The sequence below is a fragment of the Sciurus vulgaris genome (genome assembly GCF_902686455.1).
Source record: "Sciurus vulgaris genome assembly, chromosome: 4".
NCBI classification, from domain to species: domain Eukaryota; kingdom Metazoa; phylum Chordata; class Mammalia; order Rodentia; family Sciuridae; genus Sciurus; species Sciurus vulgaris.
The window spans coordinates 185,378,905-185,397,293 of NC_136464.1; the positions used below are offsets into that span (position 1 = coordinate 185,378,905).

The 18,389-nt window shown below is 46.1% G+C and overlaps 1 protein-coding gene across 8 annotated transcripts in view; it reads left to right on the top strand.

The window, feature by feature from the left end:
- Nucleotides 1–18,389, top strand: part of ARHGEF7 (Rho guanine nucleotide exchange factor 7) — a 129,162-nt gene that overhangs the window by 79,298 nt on the left and 31,475 nt on the right. For all 8 annotated transcript variants that reach the window (XM_079138295.1, XM_079138289.1, XM_079138291.1 and 5 more), the window contains 3 exons: nucleotides 6,446–6,534; nucleotides 13,048–13,142; nucleotides 13,376–13,471. In XM_079138295.1, the coding sequence (XP_078994421.1) occupies nucleotides 6,446–6,534; nucleotides 13,048–13,142; nucleotides 13,376–13,471 (280 nt within the window). The remainder of the gene's footprint in view (nucleotides 1–6,445; nucleotides 6,535–13,047; nucleotides 13,143–13,375; nucleotides 13,472–18,389) is intronic.

An 18,389-nucleotide genomic window follows, 5' to 3' on the forward strand; every position in this document is an offset into this window, starting at 1 on the left:
AGCACAAGGCCTCAGGGCTAGTAGTGGCAGAGGAAGCCCTAGGTAGCGGGGACCAGTGTCCCTCGGGGCAGCTGTGACATTCTGCCCTTTCTACATTTTCACGTGAGTATCTTTCTGAGACCGTGAGTATCTTTCTGAGACTGTGTCTGGCCAGTTTAAGTCTGTGTTTGTGATGCATTGTTATTGAGGTTGCATTGTTTGTAGGGAACCACACCAAATCCATAGTTTATGTACCAGATGGAGAGGCGCCTAGGTTTGTTTTGAGATTTTTGTTTTTTAAAATACAAGAAACACTACCAGATTTGTTGTCCTTTGTTTGACAGTGAACCCAGGGGAATGAGCTCCCACCTAGTGTTCTCTAATTATCTGAGTACGTTATTAGAAGAGTCAGGCCAGTCTGATTCTAAATGTTGGCAGCTGAGGCAGAAAGGTGGGAAACCACACCTTTTATTCTCCCACCATAGCAGGAGGATAAAATTCTAGGATTGCAGTTACATTCACTGTTGCAATTTTCTTGATAGTTCATTGCCTTTCTGATGATGGAGTAGGTTTCTGTTTCCAAAGGCATGTTTAATTAAGCATTGTAATTTATAGTGTGATTGGTGCTGAATTTGTTGAAGACGAAATTGTGCTGGATTTGAAGCAGACTCCTCCAACTGCCATTCATGTTAGATCATTTCCTGGTGAAACAAAACTGACTTCCCTTCAGTTGAAGGTTTTTTTCCTGTTACCTTTTGGGTTGGTTTCCAAGTAGTCTTACTCTGTAAGCAAAATCTGAGGCCTGCTTCTAACTGATACTTTTTAGGCTGCTTATCTCTAGATAGTCTCAAGATTGTCTCGCTAATCTCTGCTTTCTGGAGGAGTGTGCATAGCCATAGATTGTGCCCTCTTGTGGTTAGTCTTGGAAATGTTCTTGTTGAGCTTCACTGTTGTGTGTGTGTGCTTTTAACCTGTGGATGGTTTCTTGTTTAAAATAGTTTCACTTTGAAGACAGATACCTTTCATGTCTGTGTAAGAATCTTTATTTGGTGTCCAAGTACTATATATTATGTGGGAGGTGTGTAATTGTTACTTAGCATTTATTTTCTGTGTGTCTTTTTTGGATGTGTAAAATCCATGTGTTTTACCATATAGATATATGTGTTTCACACATACAAGGCTCATAATATGGAATTCCCTAAATCCAGGGGAGAAGGCAAGGCCTATTCTGGGATGAAGAGATGCTAACTGCTGCTGTTACTAAAGTGGAGGTGCTCAGTAGTGTACACACTCCCCAGGTGTCTCTTAGATGGTTATTTCAAACGTGCTGACTCTAATACTTGTGTTTCTGGACAGCCCATCTGTTGTACAGGAAAGACATTTCCTCCAAATGTTAATTGAGGAATTCACACTGTGGCTTCCTGAGTTTGCCACTTTTTAATATTTCTTGATTATTTTTCACAAAGAGTGATAGAACAGGTTGCTGAGCTTCAGGAGCATTCCTCCCCTGACTGTGAAGGGGCAGAGTTTGATATAAACACAGTTTGCTCGGAGAGAGGGACAGGATGACCCAGGACCTTGCCCCTCTGCCATGGGAAAAGCTTGTGCTGTGGCCTCTTCCTTCTCTGTTGAGGGTGGGGTCCAGGTGGGGGCCTATTTGCACATAAGGATAACTTTCCCAGTGCGCCCAGAATATAGAGGAGTCCCCCAGATAAGGATGGTTTTTGGCAAGAACATATATTGGAAGATTTGAGCTTCCGAGGCACATGTGGGGAGCACAGTGCTGGGTACTGGGGTCTGGGATTAGGTGGTTTGTAATCTTTGGAATCCTGGTGCGAAGTATTCATGCAGATTAATACACCAGGGTGCACTTACCCCAGCTTAGTCACAGTGTGTTCTGTGACTCTGGCCATTTCCTGATGACAGTGACCAAGCATCCCCACTTAAAGGGAGCATCCCATAGATCAGATCAGGTATAGCAATTTGGAGTCCGGTCCTTGATCTTCCAGTATTAGAGGTGTTCTCTTTTCCCAAAGTTTTATTCTTATTTATGCTAAATCATATAAACATGTCATACAATAAGTAGGATGGAAGCAGTGTTGCCTATGCCTCTAGCCCCTGCCCAGGGGCAACCTCTGCTCAGGCTCTTCTCCCTGTGTCTGGCCCACAACCCTTCCAGGGATGTGGCGGTTTTGTCTCCTCCTTCACCTTCTCTTTCTGCCTCCAGCCCTGTTCTATAGAGTACTGTTTTGCTCTGCTCTTCCTCTGGTTTGGTGATGGACTTCAGTCCATCTCGTGTCCCATCAGCATTGTGTTCTTTTCTCTTGCTGCTGTTCTGTGACACAGTGTCTTAACATGGCCCTGTGCTCTGCCCTTCTGCTTTCTGCCTTTGGTCAGCTACATTTTCATATTGCATTGTTAAGATTGTTAGCAAGTGCATCTGGTTCTGAGACCACAAGCAACACCCATTCAGCACACATGTTAGGGTTTTGGCTTAAAACTGAAAAGATCACCCTTGCAAGGTGGATGTTAAACTATTGATGGGTAAAATGATGCCATTTCTGGAATTGACTATATTGCTTCCAGAAAAGAAAAAAGGGATAATATGTGATAAATTTGGCTAAATGTTGGTGGCTATGGAAGCTCTACTTTTATATGTAAATGTAAGTTTCTATAGTAAAGTTAGGAGAAAACAGTGACTGCACAATTACAGCACTTTCAGAAACAAATCAGAAGTAGTTGCTGTCAGCAGGTCATCCCTTCAAGAAGGAGAGATTCGTGTGAGAAGAGAGTCAGCACCTGGTGGAGTCAGGACCTGGGAACCTGAGAACCTGGGGCCATGAGAGTGGATGAGGATTGGGGAGTGGGGAGTGAGTTGGAGCCTGACTGTTCCCAGGTCACAGTGGTAAGGAGCCACAGTCTCCGAAGGGCAAAGAGGCAGATGATGACTTACAGGCAAGGGGAAGAGGAGCAGAGGGAAGGACAAGTTCTGACTGCTTCCAGGAAGACTGGGAGAAGAGGCCGGGGGCTGGGCCATGTGCAGTCTGGTGTTGGGCATCCTCTTGGCCAGGCAGAGAGGGCCCATCATGGCCCTGCTGCTGCCCTGGGGCACTTGCTTGCCCGTGGGTGCCCCACCTCAGTCCAGGATGCAGGCTTCTCAGCTCTGCAAAGTGTCTCCTTAAGCTTGCTTCTCCTCTTCCCTTGTTTTCTCTTGGAAATCTGTGAAGGCCTGGTTTTGCCCTCTGTGGCTTTTAATCTGTTTTTCTTTTTACTTCTCTGCTGCCCCTCCCCTCCCCTTTTTTGGTTCGTTTCACTGGACCAAGTTAATTTTGAATATATCCTCAAATTGGGAAATTTTGGTTCATGGATTCCCCACGTACCTGTATTGTTAATGTGTCTATTGAGATGTTCATTCTAGTGATCATATTATTTATTTCTAGAAGTTTTGCTTCATTCTTTTTCAGGCATTCTCAATCTTCGAGGTACCTTTTCCATGCATTTTGGTCCCGCTTTCTTTGTTCTTTTAAGCACACTTCTTTGGTTGTCTTGTTTCTGCCTTTCGGGCACTCGGTTCTCCTATACCTGTTGGAGCCTGGCTTCATTTCTTCTTTGAGGATGGTGGTTGTTCAGCACAGTTCCTTTGTGCCTGCCTGGCAGTGTCCTGCTGTGAGGAGCGACATCTGCTTCCTCAGCCCCCTGGCACTTCCTTGCCTTTGCTGTGGTTGGGTGATGGGGGAGCGTACACTTGGGGCATGGAGCAGGCGGGTGTGGGCTTGGGGCTCCGACTTCTTGCAGGCTGTGCCCTGCTCCTGTGCACCGCTGTGCTGCTTCGCCATGTCTGGGCGGTTGCAGAGGTCCTGTCGTGTTCACCCACGGTCGCCCTGGGTCAGGAGGAGTCTGTTGCTCCCACCACAGGTGGTGCTTGAGTGGGTGAGTGGGCTTTGACCTTTGGGGCTCTCCTCACTTTATTTTCTTTCACACATCTGTGTTTGAATTCTGCATGATTTTTTTGAATTTATTGCAGGAAAGGGAAGACCTGCCACATCAGGCAGCCCTGGGAAAGTGGCACTGAATTCTGTCCTCTTTATTTCTCCACACCTCAATAATAGCACGCTTTAATGATTTTTAGTTGTAAGATGGGCCAAATGTGTTGTTTTTGTAAGGAACTAAGAAGATTGCATGTTTGGGGACCAATTTCCTGGCTATATGCATTTTTTTCAATTGTGAATGTTCATGACTTGACACCTGTATTACATTTTTGACGTCTGCTTTTGGTAGATGCTACCAGAGGCCTCTGAGGTTGCCTGCCCTGTTCTGTTGACATGTGTTCCCTCCTGGATTGACCATTCCTGGATCCCAGACACTGGTGGCATGAGCAACAGATGAGTGCCTCCCGTGTCAGGAGGAAGGGGCGGCCTCTGGCTCTCCTGGAGCAGGTCTGCCTCGCTGTTTGTGGAGTCTGCTTCCTGCAGGGCTGGGGAAGTGTCATGGCTTCTCTGGACACTTACCACATGTCGGGGCTTGTGGCCTTTGGAGCCCTTTATTGAGAACTGACTGCAGGACATGGTGGGGAATGTGGTCAGGAGACCTGCTGCCCCCATGCTGTCCATGTAGCAGCCCCAGAGGGAGCAAAGACAGTTGGTGTGGGATTCCTCTGCTTTGTCTCAGTGTCTTCTTCCCACCTTTCCTATATTTTTATATCAGATGAGTAGCCTGAACCTTTTTCTTTTGAAAACCTTTTTCCTTAAAGTTCTTGTAGGAAATTGAGTCCAATTAGTTATTGTGTTGAGTGTGAGGTGTGTCTTAAGTTGAAGTAAAATATCAAATTCATTGCTTTTAAAATGAAGCAGATTCAAGGCCATGCTTGTGTAGTGAGCCACACAGGCATGTGTGTTGATGTGCGTGCTCTTCTCGTGGGGTTTAGGATCAAGTTGGCTCTGAGTTAGCCTTCAGCCATCTCACCTTCTTTGTCCTTTTGTGTTCTGCCCCCAAATTGCAGACTTCAGGGTGAGAAAACGTTGTTTTTCTTCTCATGTAGAAGTGTCAGTTTTCTCTTCCCCTCTTAACACAGGAGCTGAGTTGTGGAGGAGAGTGTGTGAGAGCAGGTTGTTTTCTTGTGTGTTACTTGCCTTTAGTAAATTGCTTTCCGTCCATGGACCAAGAGAATTCTTCTGACTGGGAAGAACATCTTCAGTGTTGTTCTTGACAGTGAGGTGCTCGAGAAGGTAGCAAGCGTGTCCAGGGTTAAGGGTTGTGAGTTCTCTTGGGCACTGTGGGCTTCTTGTTGTGTCTGGAAGAGATGCTGAGCAAGCAGTTGGCTTTAGGACTCGCAGCCCAGGAGTGTTGAGTTTGGGAAGTGCTGCCTCGATTCCTGTGCCTTTGAGGTTGTGGGCAGAGAAAGTATGCAGAGAGGAGTGAGGGCCACTAGGAGTATGGGCACGTGCCCTCACCTTACACCTGCAGGTTGGGGTATTGCCTGCCCAGTACCAGGATCCACACAGCAGGATTCTTTCAGGGGAGGTGAGGGATGAGGGGACTGTGAAGTAAGTCCCCTAGGAAATACTCAGGAGAATTTCTTGGCAGAGAATGTGGAAGAAACCTCTGTCCCTCTGTGATGCCCTGCCCGGAAGCCCCAGAGGACCAGTGATAGACAGGCTACAGAGCCAGTAAGACTTGTATCACTGCCCCCAGCTTCAGAGCCAGTGCTAGGCAGTGGCCCCCTGATGGGCAGGCCATGGATTGATATGGGTGGGCAGGCCGCAGAGAACCCCTGGTAGACCCCCCCCCCCCTCCGCACACCCACTGCCTGAGGAACCATCCCAGCCACGTGCACACACCTGCTTCTGCGGAGCTGACACTTCCCCACGGCTGCACTGCTCAGGGTCTGGATGCGAGCTGAGCGAGAGCAGCGTCTTCTCAGAGCACTCGTGGCCCGACTGCGTCCGTCACTGAGCTGCAGTGTGATGCTGCTTCCCTGGGTTTGCTCCACCTTTGCTTCTGCTTATCTACCACTGCCTGCTGGGGAGCCTTGTGTGTTGTGCCCACTCTGAGTCCCTAGAATTGGTCTAGAACTGTAGGTCTCAGTGTTCTAACATAGGTCTGTATCTGCCAGCATTTCCTCTTTTGTGTGCTTTGTATTTATGATGCTATGAAGCTGTTCATGTAGCCCAGCTCTTCTGTTTTTGTCTGATGCTGTGGATCATGATTTGTCAGACATTTCCAACCGACAGCTGGAGAACTGGGTGGGGGAAGTATGTGCAGGGACTGAACCACTGGCCCGGGACCTCCAGACACAGCCAGAGGGAGCCTGGTCTGTGTGCCAGATGCTTCCCTCACCTTTCTTCTCCGACTGGGTCTTTGAGCTGAGGCTGCGGGGCAAGCAGCCATGGGTGTGGGAGGGGCTGGGCCAGCACATTTTACCATCTCTGGTGTTGGCCTGTAATACTACTTTGTGTTTCTATTCTAGAGAAGCCTGTGTCTCCCAAATCAGGAGCCTTGAAGAGCCCCCCCAAAGGGTTTGACACAACTGCCATCAACAAGAGCTATTACAATGTGGTGAGTTATGGAGGACATTTTTATAAATAACTTCTCCTTGAGTACCTCTGAAACTCAGGAATGTGGGCTCTGTGGAAGGAAATAGAACTCTTTCACTGTTGGCACATAGCTGGAATCACCAGTGGGGTCGCAGAGTGGTCTCCTAGCCTGTGTGTACTTTTATTGTTGTGGATTGTACCCTGCTCTTGTCACATAACGTAGTAGCATATAGTAGATCTTCACAAAGGAGATTTTAGAAAGTGTAGAATGTGATTTAAAATTGTTATATGCATCAAGTTGCATTCTGTTTGTATTTGGAGTGAAATGTAAGTACTTTGAAGATCAATGTAGTTTCTAGTTTATTTTGTATTTTCTATGTAGTCTTTTTCTAGGGCCACTGTCTGTATCAAATGGTATGGAATTAGAGGTGTATGTCTAGTCTCCATGCATGTTAAAGACAAGTGTTTCGGGATCCTGAAATTTGCTGTATTTTGAAACAATATATCAGTTCGTGAGCTTAAAACATGTCTGTGGTATTCAACTGCATATGCTGTAGGAATAGAGTTTTTATTAGATAAAACTATTAAATTACTGGGATGTTAGCAGCAAAGTAAGCTTTCTAAACATGTATGCATTTTGAATTCTATGGAAAATGCGCATTATTTTGTTACTTTAACCTTCCTCCTCTGCACCCCTATACACACATGAGCTCGTGAGGGCTTTGTATTTTTATGGTATGGTAGCAGCTGGTTAGTGTCTCGGCAACATCCCTTTTATCGTGATTGTTTTCTTCTCTTTGCCTGTATTAGAAAGGGTGAGTGGTCCCATTTGGAATAGAGTGGGTTCTACTGCACTGACTCTGCCCCAGTCCTGTGCTGGGTCCTGCACACTCGGCTCTCTCCTCAGCACTTGTCCTCTGGCTGCTCCTGTATCTTACTACACAGCAAGTTGGCTATGGGAAAATGTACTTGGTGATTATGTGGTGCCCATGCTGCCCAAGCACCGTCAAAGGCATGAGTCCAGGGGTTATTCTAGTGCTGGGCGCACCGTTTCCTTTCCCTGTCTGCCTCTGTCTTTTGGGGCTCTTCCTAATTTTAGTCCATCCCCTCTGCTGGCTAGCAGGCTTCTCTGTGCACCTTGTGCCTTTTCTTATCAGCAGCCTTTGGCTTTTTCCTGTTTGTGGGTTAGGTCTTTCTCTCCCTACAAGCCTCTTCTTTGAGCCTCAGCCTCTGCTTCTCATTTCCTTCTTTCCAGCTGATGGATTTGGATCCTGACTTACATCTGAGTGCTGCCAGTTTTCAGAATGTCAGACTTTACTCAAAATGTTTGTGATCTGACACTGTGTGGGCTTGCCTGCCTTATGCCTTATGGCTCTGCCATGTGCCCTGGTAGTAGGCAGTTCAGCTAAGGCTGGGTGATGTGATACAGGGGAAGGAGTTCAGGTCTTAGGTCAGTTGTCCTTGCCACTTAGCAGTGGAGTGGCCTGGAGGTAGCTTTCCGCTGCCTGGGCAGGTACTGAGTTGTGAAATGAGGTAGCTATGCTGGCCCCAGCTTTGTAGCATGATGAGAATCAGTGATTGGCCTTGAGTACCCAGCAAAGTGCCTGACCCCTAGGGTTTCCACGTGCCAGAAAGAGCACTTAGAAGCACTGGGGACACGCCCTAGCTAAGTTCACTCACCAGTCCGTTTCTGGGAAGGTGTCCCAGTTGTTTCTGAGGATGACTGGAAAACCTGTTGCCAGGGTGCTCTGATCCTGTGGTTGCCTGAGCTTGATGATTCTGGTAGTGAAAGCTCATTGCTGCACCACAGTGTAGTGACCCAAGGATCAGAACGCCACACCCTCGAGAGTGTGACAGGCTATGTCACCTCCTGTGGACCACAAGAATGTCCTTATTGATGAGCAAGTTTCTTATTTAGTCTGCTGACTTGGAAGACAGGTCTGTGGCCTGTGTCCAGTATGTCATGTGTTTTGTTCAGCAGCTGTGCGTGTGGTGTGTCTGGTGTCGTGCCGAGACAGAGTGACTCTTGCCTTTGGAATGCTGCATTTGTGAAGCGTAGGCCATGGCCACTAGTTTTAATCTGCAGGTGCTATCTCTGTCAGAGGCCACTGCTTGCCTCCACTGCTGCTCCTGTGCCCCAGCAGCACGCTCTGCGTGTCTGTTTCTCCTGGGGGCTGGGAGGTTGCCTGCAGTCTCTGGATGACAGTCCAGCAGAAAAATGAGACTAATGACAGGATGTCTGGTTTAACCCATCATCACTAGTCCTGGGTTCTGGTTCAGCTTCATCTTTTACTTTCCACCTGGCTTTTCCTCTCTCTGACCTTTTAAGTTCTACTGAGACTAATTATCAGGGATGTCCAGGAAGGCCTATAGCTTGATTCCCTGTGGCTCTCTGAGAAGCAGCTCCCTCGCGCACCTCACCACATTTTCTGCTGGAACTGGGGTGCTTGCCGGCTTCCCTGACTGACTTGTCTCCCTTAGTTTTCAGGAAACTGCCTTGTTTTTAGTAAACTGAGATGGCGTGGATTGCGGTGTCTGGTGGTGGTGGGGGTGCCTGGCAAAATCAGAGCTGGGTGCTCTTAGTGCATGAAGGAACGCTTGGAGGAGGGAAAGGCTGACTTGTGAAACAGAGACCCCCCAGAGGTTCCTCAGGAGGAGGCTCTGAGCAGGGTGTCCAGCTTGGGTTGGGAGGATTGCTTCCTGCCCTAAGTCAGTGACAGATGCTCTTGGCTAACTGCTCTAGCCCAGTAAATCCCTTTTATGTAGAAGAAATAGACTGACCCGATTCCACTGACCCAGCTGCACACCTCCAGTGTTGGTGTGCATGTGTGTTTGCATGTGTCCCTGCCTCCTTGGTGGTGTGCTTCGTGGTGTTCCTACAAGCTTTGTGGTAGCTGTTGTCTGATAAACCTTTAATATGGGGAAGAAATCCATCCCAAGACCCCGTGAACTCCCAAGCTTACAAACACCTTGTAACGCAGTTCTTCTGAAGGGTACACTGACAAAGCAGAGATGCTCACGTGCTCCCTCCACACCTTTTTGAGACTTGATATTAGTAACAGGTATTAAGAATGAGTTGTTTTTAAGGATAAAGGTCAGCAAACTACATCGGTAATGGGGGGTGTTTTGTGTTTCCTTGGAACCCATAGATTACGGGGCCAATGAGCTTTAGGGATTTTGGTTCAGCACCCTGCCTTCCTCAGAACAGGTGAGGAGTTGGTGCCGTGTCCTGCCTGGTAATTCACTTTTTGAGAATTGAAATAGACTGGAAAGAAAACTGTCGCTTAAGTGACATTTTTCATTCGTTGTGGTGGCTGCAGGCAGGGGCTACTCAGAGCAGAAGAAGGTTTGGAATAGTTGTGTGTTTTTAATTTTTGTGTGTTTATAAATTACGATTATTTTATGGACATTTGGTTTTAATTTATGATAGTGGTAATCTTTTATCTGTATGAAATCTAAATAAAATTGCTCATCTCATATGTAAATCATAGACCTTTTAATAACATGCAGCGCCTGCTGAGATTCGTGATCAGAGTTGTAACTCACTTATGGCTTCCGTGGCATTGCTGATAAAGTGAGTTTCTGTGTGTCTGTGGGGTGCAGGAGCCAGGCTTTTGCACTCCAGTTTGCTTTGAGGTTTGACAGTGTGGGGGTGTCAGTGGGCTGCTGAGGCCACTGCTCTCGTGACTGGACAGTTCTCTGCCTGGCCACTTGAGGCTCATGCTCCTCTAACTCTCTCAACGCATCCAGCTTTGGGGTGGAGGGTCTTTGCAGTGGTTTTGTGCCTTCTCTTGGGCCCTTTTGTCCCTTCGTGCTGTGCTTCAGGTGTTGCAATTGAGGAAGTTTTTTAGTGGATGTTCTTCTCTTCATGTTGTGTAGGAGCATTTTTCTCTTTCTTTTTTCTTTTTAAATTTTTAGTTATAGATAGACACAGCACCTTTATTTTATTTATTTATGTGGCGCTGAGGATTGAACCCAGTGCCTCAGTGAGAAGCAGGCGCTCTACCACTGAGCCAAACCCAGCCCACGAATATTTTTCTGACTGAAGAAAATGTCCGTTTTCCAGCGTGCACAGAGCAGTGTGGCTGAGTGGTCTCCAGTGTTTGTAGCTAGGAGCTGCCTTGCCCTTGTGACCTCTGCTTTCACGCTGGGAAAGGGCTTCTCGTCATGCCCAACAGGTTTTGTTTTCATTTCTGTTCAAGGCCACCGGTACCTGGCTCTCTTCTCTGCAGTCTCTGATCAGGTCTGCTTCTGTGTCTCTGGTGTGGTGGTTGGTACACAGTATGCCCTCTACCAGGCTTTGGTGCTGGTGTTGGGTGTGTCTTTCATAGGAGAAGGATGTTGTCCTCTTAGACCCACAAAAGAGTGTGTTCCCCATGTGGGCCCTCCCCCACCAGCTGTCCCCACAAATAGACCCATTCAGGCACCAGAACAGCGTTCAGTTCAGATGGGCAGTGAAGGAGCCTCGGGCGTTGCCATCTTGGGTGGCTTGATGTGTACATTGTTCACTGAAGTCTGCATTCCTTGTGGGGACTATGCTCTCATCTCAGTCTCAGGAGCAGCAGTAGACAGAAGACATGACAGCAGGTCATGTGTGTTAAGGCTGAGGTTTGAATTTAACTACAATGACTTAAATGTATCAACCTTCATTAGGTTATCAGAAGTCTTGGGAAGAACATCGAGTACTCAATATCTCAGTCACTCCTGTACATTGTCATTTGTGTGATAGATTTCGAATGGTCTATTGGTTTTTAGAGGCACATAGCATAAAGAGAAAATGCATGTGCTTGATTTTCTGGTTAAAACAATACTGACTTTCTAGTCGAGAGGGATAAAAGGATCAGGGAAGGGACTCTGACTCCTACTCTTCCTCTCTCAGGTGCCTAGAATGGCACTGTATTGCAGATAGTGGCAGAAGGATGCAGGGTCACTGTCTGATTCTGCTGCTCACCAGCTATCTGATTTGGGACACGTTAGCCTCTTAGAAGGAAATGTGTGTTTGCAAGGATCAGAGATACCATGTGCAGAGCACCTGCTTGGTGCCAGGCCTGTGCGGAGTGTCAGTGCTTGGAGAGTCCACTCCCTGGAATCCATTAGTGGTAGCCCCTCCCCTGGAGTTTCCCAGGGAGGTGCCTTTGCTGAGGGTGAGGTCTGATAGAAATGATTTGTTCTATTTCAGCTCTTTTGCACTTCAGTTGTCAGTTTTCAGGAATTAACTAGTTTTGGCTAAATTTGCTACACACACACACTTAATTTTAAGGTTAGTTTATCATTATTTAAGGTTAAATGAATTAAGTTTAGTTAAATAGCACAAATCTTTAAAATTATGCTATTTTTTTCCTTCAGTTTTTTTAAAAATTGTAAACAAATGGGATACATGTTTCTCTGTACATGGAGTAAAGGCATACCATTTGTGTAATCATAAATTTACATAGGGTAATGTTTGATTCATTCTGTTATTTTTTCCCTTACCCCCACCCCTACCACCCCTCTTTTTGTGCTGTTGTTTAAGGTTAGTTTATTATGCTATCTTTAAACAAAGTAGTGGCTATTTAAAGATTGTTTACTTGGGTAGACCTTTACTTTTTAGTAGATGTGGTATGTAGGATGATATAAGACTTACTGTATTCTGTAATCAAAGTCTGTAGTTCACAGGAGTTGTTTTCAGTTTTTCACATCCAATCTAAAGAGTAAATGTTACCTATTTAGTTGAAATACATTTTATATCAAGTATCTCTTACCAAAATGCAAAGGCAGGGACTGTTTGAGATTTTAAGTTCTTGTGTTTTAGAATATTTGCATAGGTTTTACTAGCATTCTTAATCTGAAACCCAAATGTTCCAAAAGTCAACACTTTTTAAGATCTGAAACTTTTCAAATATCATCTCAACACTCACAAAGTTTTGGAGTATGGAGCAGTTTGGTTTTTGGATTATGCTTAACCTGTATATTAAAATGCATAGATTTTTAAAGGTATAGTTTAATGAGCTTTAACAAATGTATTTATCTGTGTAATCACTACCCAAATAAAATACAGAGCTATCACCCAGAAACTTATCATGCCCCTTCGCCCTTCCCTACCCCACCTTCTACCCCATTCTGATTTCTGTCACTGTAGGTAAGTTGTACCTGCTTGTGGACTTAGTGTAGGTGGTGATGTATAGGATGGGCCTTACCAGTGGCTTCTCCTGCATAGCTGTGCCTGTGGGTAGACATCTGTGCATTCCTCTGAGGATCATCTTTTTCAGTGGCCCTACTTGTCTGATTATGGAATTTACTTGTGTTCATTCTATGCAGACCTGTGTCAAGTGTGGCTTGCAGAGAGATCAGAGAGATGAAGTTTGATGTGTGACCTTAGTAATAATTTATGACATGGAGATAGAAGTTAATAATCTAAGGGATAGTTATATCTAGCACATTACTGTTACACAGAAGCCACAGTGTAAACGATGGTGATGAACATCCCAAAGCTTACAAATCTTAGTGTCATATAACATTGGAATGTCAAATAATGCTTATTCATCATTTACTGTAGGTGCTACAGAATATTTTAGAAACAGAAAACGAATATTCTAAAGAACTTCAAACTGTGCTTTCAACCTACCTACGGCCCTTGCAGACCAGTGAGAAGTAAGTTGGATAACAATTGCATGCACTGTTGGTCCTCAGCTTAGGCTCTTCTCTTAACACCCTTATTTTTGGGGAGTAGAGGTTGAGATAACGGAGTGGAATTCACGATAGCATCCTGCCTCATACGTAGCAGCGTGTCTACTAGGTTAAGACTAACAGGATACTGGGGTTGGGAAGCAGGGGAATACAAGCCACGATTGACATATTTTTACTGTTATTTTTCTTGGCTCTAGGTTAAGTTCAGCAAATACTTCATATTTAATGGGAAATCTAGAAGAGATATGTTCTTTCCAGCAAATGCTTGTACAGTCTTTAGAAGAATGCACCAAGTAAGTAAGATGCTAAAATTTACAAAATTCAGATTGGTATAATTGGTACCAAAAGGATCAAGTTTGACGTCATTTTAGAATTCACATTTCTGAAGATGCAAACTGCTTATTTTAAATCCTTTGGGTAGATCAACCTTTATAGTTAAAGCCATATTTCAGACGATCAGTTTATATAACAGAGATCTTCATAGAAAGGGGAAGGACTTCCCAAGGCTGATTTTAAAGGTGTTCTGGGGAAGGAGGGTGAGGAGGAAGAGGCTTCAGAGAAGCTGGGATGGTGGCTCAGCTCCCCTCCTTCCGTGTGAGCTGCAGGGGAAGTAAGGAAGTTGGCATTTTCTAGCGTGTTCTTCTAGTGGTGAGTCGTTCCTGGCCTGTAAGAAGCTGTTGGATGTGAAGTACCATATGTGTACAACATGCTGCAGGTTTTTTTTGTAGTTTTATTTCAGTTCTTTAAGCCGTAAATAGCCCCCAAGGTGAACTTTTTGTGTAGGCCTACCATTTATGGACACATGCTTAATGTGTCCCAGGCACTGACTTCACTCTTTCTGTGTTAACTTATGTGACCCTGTAGATAACCCCACGGGGAAGTTTTCTGAAGGTTTGAAGGTCTGTACACCCAGAGGCCGGGTGACTGACCCTGGGCCATGGGATTGGTGGACTCCAGTTTGGAGCCAAGGTGCTCTGAAGGATGGACTGGTTCTGAGAAGCCCCTCCCACTGTGAGTCTTGAAGTGTGGTTTTGGGTCTTTTAGTTAGCAACATTGTTGCCAGTGGGCTCTACCCATGGGCTTCTCACCCCTGCCCTCTACTGACCTGGAGTAGACGCTTTCTTGCCCAGGCTGTCTGCTCACACTGGGAATGGGCCTCAGCTTCACTTGAGTGGTGAGCAGTTTATAGAGAGAGATGAAGCAACATGTGCTCCTGAGGATAGCGTTGGAAATGTGGTTTTCCTTTAAAACATCCTTCAGGTGATGGAGGGTTCTTTATGTGTGCTTTACTGGAGGCACATTAGATAGTGGTTTAAAGAGCTTTTCCCCTGGTACCATGCAGCCATAGTCTGGAGTGTGCACCTGTGGCTTTAAAGTGGCTTCTGGAGGAGGATTGTGGGACTCTGGCAGAGCCTCCAAAGCATGGCTTTCAAAACAAAACCCATTTGTAAGCAGGGGAGTTGCTTGTGTTTTATTGTGAAAAGCAGGGTAAGTGTTGTTGAAGATAGAACCTTAGTGGTCGTTTCCTTTTTGGAGTGTTCTTGTTATCATTCCACACTTTACTTGTGCTTATTTTGGTAATGACTGCATGCTGTTCTGATATTTAAAGCTGTGAAGACATACCAGCCCTCTAGCTCTTTGTTAAGTGTGGGTGCCACCATGTAGGCTGGCAGTCATTGGGGTGCAGGGTTTGCTGGCAGCCCTGCCCTCTCCCTGCCCGTCATTCTCTCATGGTCCACTCTCCTGCCCTCACCCTGCTCTGGTGATCTTCTGGGCCACAGCTGGCCTCATAGCTCCCCTTCTTCTGCTTTGTGTCACAGTGTCATGTGTGGGACACCGTTTCATCATGAGGTTTCAGAGGTTTAGGAATAGTCCTGCCAGGTGAGAGAGAATATACTCTGGCCATCTAGAAACAGTTACATAATCCACTGTCAGTTGTAGATAGTAGGGAGACATAGCCTTCAAAGAAATAGCAAATATGAGGCCATTGTGGTGCTGTCCTGGGGGCCAAGATCAGGGCAAATGGGTCGTCATGTTCTTTTATTTTGGTTTTGGGGCCACGAGATTGCCAAGTCCTGCAGCCATGATGGCCTTGGCACTTGTGGCTCCACCATGATTAAGAACAGGAGACTGAAGTCTTGTCTCTGAAGGTGTCTGTGTGACATGCACAGACTGGGCTGGATTCACTGAGAACAGAGACTGAACTGAGGTCTGCTCAGCTCTGAGTTTCATCTTCATGTTGCTCTCAGCCTCATCTGCAGTGAGCAGTTAGTGAACTGGGATCCTTTACTCAATGTGAGTAGGTGTTGTGGGAGCAGAACTAGAAGTTCTTGGGTTCTTCAGGTGTTTTGCTGGGACCTGGCCATTTTCATTCTTGAAAGGAGAAAGTCTTGTGGACATCTTCTTTAGCCTCCTGCTGATGCTGTGCTGTACAGCATGGGGGTGGACAGTGTGTGTGGCTGTCCTGGTCTTCCAGCTGTGTTGTGGCACCACCACACTTGCTCTGTGATAGCCTATAGCACTGGCTTGACTGGGAGGCTGCAGGTGGGAGCGGCTGACGGAGTCTTGTCTCTGCAGCCACCCTTGATCTGTGCTCCACCTGCATGCTCTCACACCCTGGGAAGCATGAGAGAGACAGAAAAGAGTGTTTCAGTTCTCAAGTCACATTCTTGCTGTGACTTTTGTGAGCTTGTTCGTTGTCCCGTGAGTCCCTTCCCAGATGAGCAAGTCATTATGAAGTTGTCTGACCATCTAGCACTGGTTCTGGATTCTTGAGGGCTAGTTCAGGCCTAACAAGTAATAGAATTCTGGCTCAGATTCAGTGTAGCAGAAGAGAAAAAGCCATTGGTTATTGTTCCTTTATGACTAACACTTAAACCTTGATTTTCATTAGTTGACAAAATATGAGAAATGATATCCATTGATGTAGACTTTGGGCATGGTCTTCTTTGAGTGGATCCAGAGCTGTGGCATTGAACCAGGTGGGAGGTGAAATCCTGACAGCATATGCCTGTACTGTGCAGTGTCTGTGCAGCTGTAGTGATTTAAGCCATGTAAGGTGATGTGTCCTATGGTCATGTTCTTGTTCATATAGCTTTGGTGCCCCATCTCTCCACAGTAGTCGTCAGTCTTTTTGGCTAGGTCTCTTGGGATCCTCTCTCAACCTGGAAGCCACCTTCTTCCTGGTGTTTCACATATCTGAGTATGCATGTCACCTGCCAGGTGGCAGGTCATACTGTTCTCAAAACGCGTGTGTCTTGTGTCTGGATCTTTAGTGGGGGCATAAGGTTTGTCCTTGTGCGTGTGCCTCTGTTGGGTGTGAGCCCCTGGCTCCACCTGCGCATGCACTTTTCCTCTGTAGGTTACACGCGTTCCTCACACACTGTGTCCTGTCCAGTTTACTGGTGCACTTGTTTTGTATTTTCCAGAAAGATGGCTCTCGTTTCTAAGGCAGAGAGGACCCTTACTCTGCTTTGTTCTCCCAGTGCTGGGTAATGGTGCTGAATGAATAGTTGAAGCTACTTTGCTGTCAGTGACTCTATCCTGCAGGCAGAAATTGCTGTGGCAAGTCCTGGTAGGCTGTCAGAACCCCACTGAGTGGCTCATGCTTTGAAGGAGAGACTTTTCTTAACACTGTGACTCAATTCTCCCTGGCTACATGACTTTCTCCAGTGGGTACTTTGCAACCTTGGTTGAAAGTGGTACTCATTAGGGACCAGAAGTTCAGAGTGTGACTGGCATCCACTACTGGGGTGTGGGAATCGGAGGAGACTTTGCCCGGAGACTTGCAGGGGGCAGAGGCTAGTGGGCACTGTTCTGGGTCCTGGCTGCAGGGTGGGCAACACAGTTAGGAAGTGTAGTGTGCTGTGGTCTAGATGTGTCCCCCAGAGTCACATGTTGAGATTTAATTCTCCATCAGATGATCTTAGGAGGTGGCGCCTCATTGATAGGATCATTACCCTCACAGAGGAGGCGTCAGGAACTCTCCCTCTTGGGCTGTGTGAGGATGCAGCCATGAGGCACCACCTTAGAAGTAGACATAGGCCCTTTCAGCCAGACCCCAGATCTGCCAACACCTTGACATTGTGAGAGGGTGAGTCCTTATCTGTAAAATCACCCATTCACAAGGACTTTTGTTAGGCAGCAAGTGTGGACCAATACTGCGCACAGACGTGGCATTCACTGCCCCTGTGGGCTGGGCCTCATCCTGGGGTCCACACCCGTCCTTTATGTTAGCCCCTGCTGTCTTCCTCTGTTTGCCAGCTTCCTAGTTTTGGTGGTGTGCATCATTTTTTTTTTTTTTAATTTATTTTTATTGTAAACGAATGGGATATATGTTTTTTCTGTTTGTACATGGAGTAACAGCATACCATTTGCGTAATCATACATGTACATAGCGTAATGATGTTTGATTCATTGTTATTTTTTTCCTTTCCTCCACCCCTCCCACCCCTCTTTTCCCTCTATACAGTCCCTCCTTCCTCCATTCTTGCCCCCCTCCTACCCCCCATTATGTGTCATCATCCGCTTATCAGTGAGATCATTCGACCTTTGGATTTTTGAGATTGGCTTATCTCACTTAGCATGATATTCTCCAATTTCATCCATTTGCCTGCAAATGCCATAATTTTATTATTCTTTATCGCTGAGTAATATTCCATTGTATATATATATATATATACCACAGTTTCTTTATCCATTCATCAATTGAAGGACATCTAGGTTGGTTCCACAGTCTGGCTATTGTGAATTGAGCAGCTATGAACATTGATGTGGCTGTATCTCTATAGTATGCTGATTTTAAGTCCTTTGGGTATAGGCCAAGGAGTGGGATAGCTGGGTCAAATGGTAGGTCCATTCCAAATTTTCTAAGGAATCTCCATACTGCTTTCCAGAGTGGCTGCACTAATTTGCAGTCCCACCAGCAGTGTATGAGTGTACCTTTTTCCCCACTTCCTCTCTAACACCTATTGTTGCTTGTATTCTTGATAATTGCCATTCTAATTGGGGTGAGATGAAATCTTAGTGTAGTTTTGATTTGCATTGAGGTGGGTGATCAGCCCAGGTTCATGCTTACCGGCTGACATTGGATTGTGGAGACAGGATTGCATCCACTGCTATTGCTGTTGAGACCTGTTTGTCCACTGTGGTGGTGGGAACCTCCAGCCATTCTGACTCTGGTCTTTTTGAGAAACTCATGTTGCTCCCTTG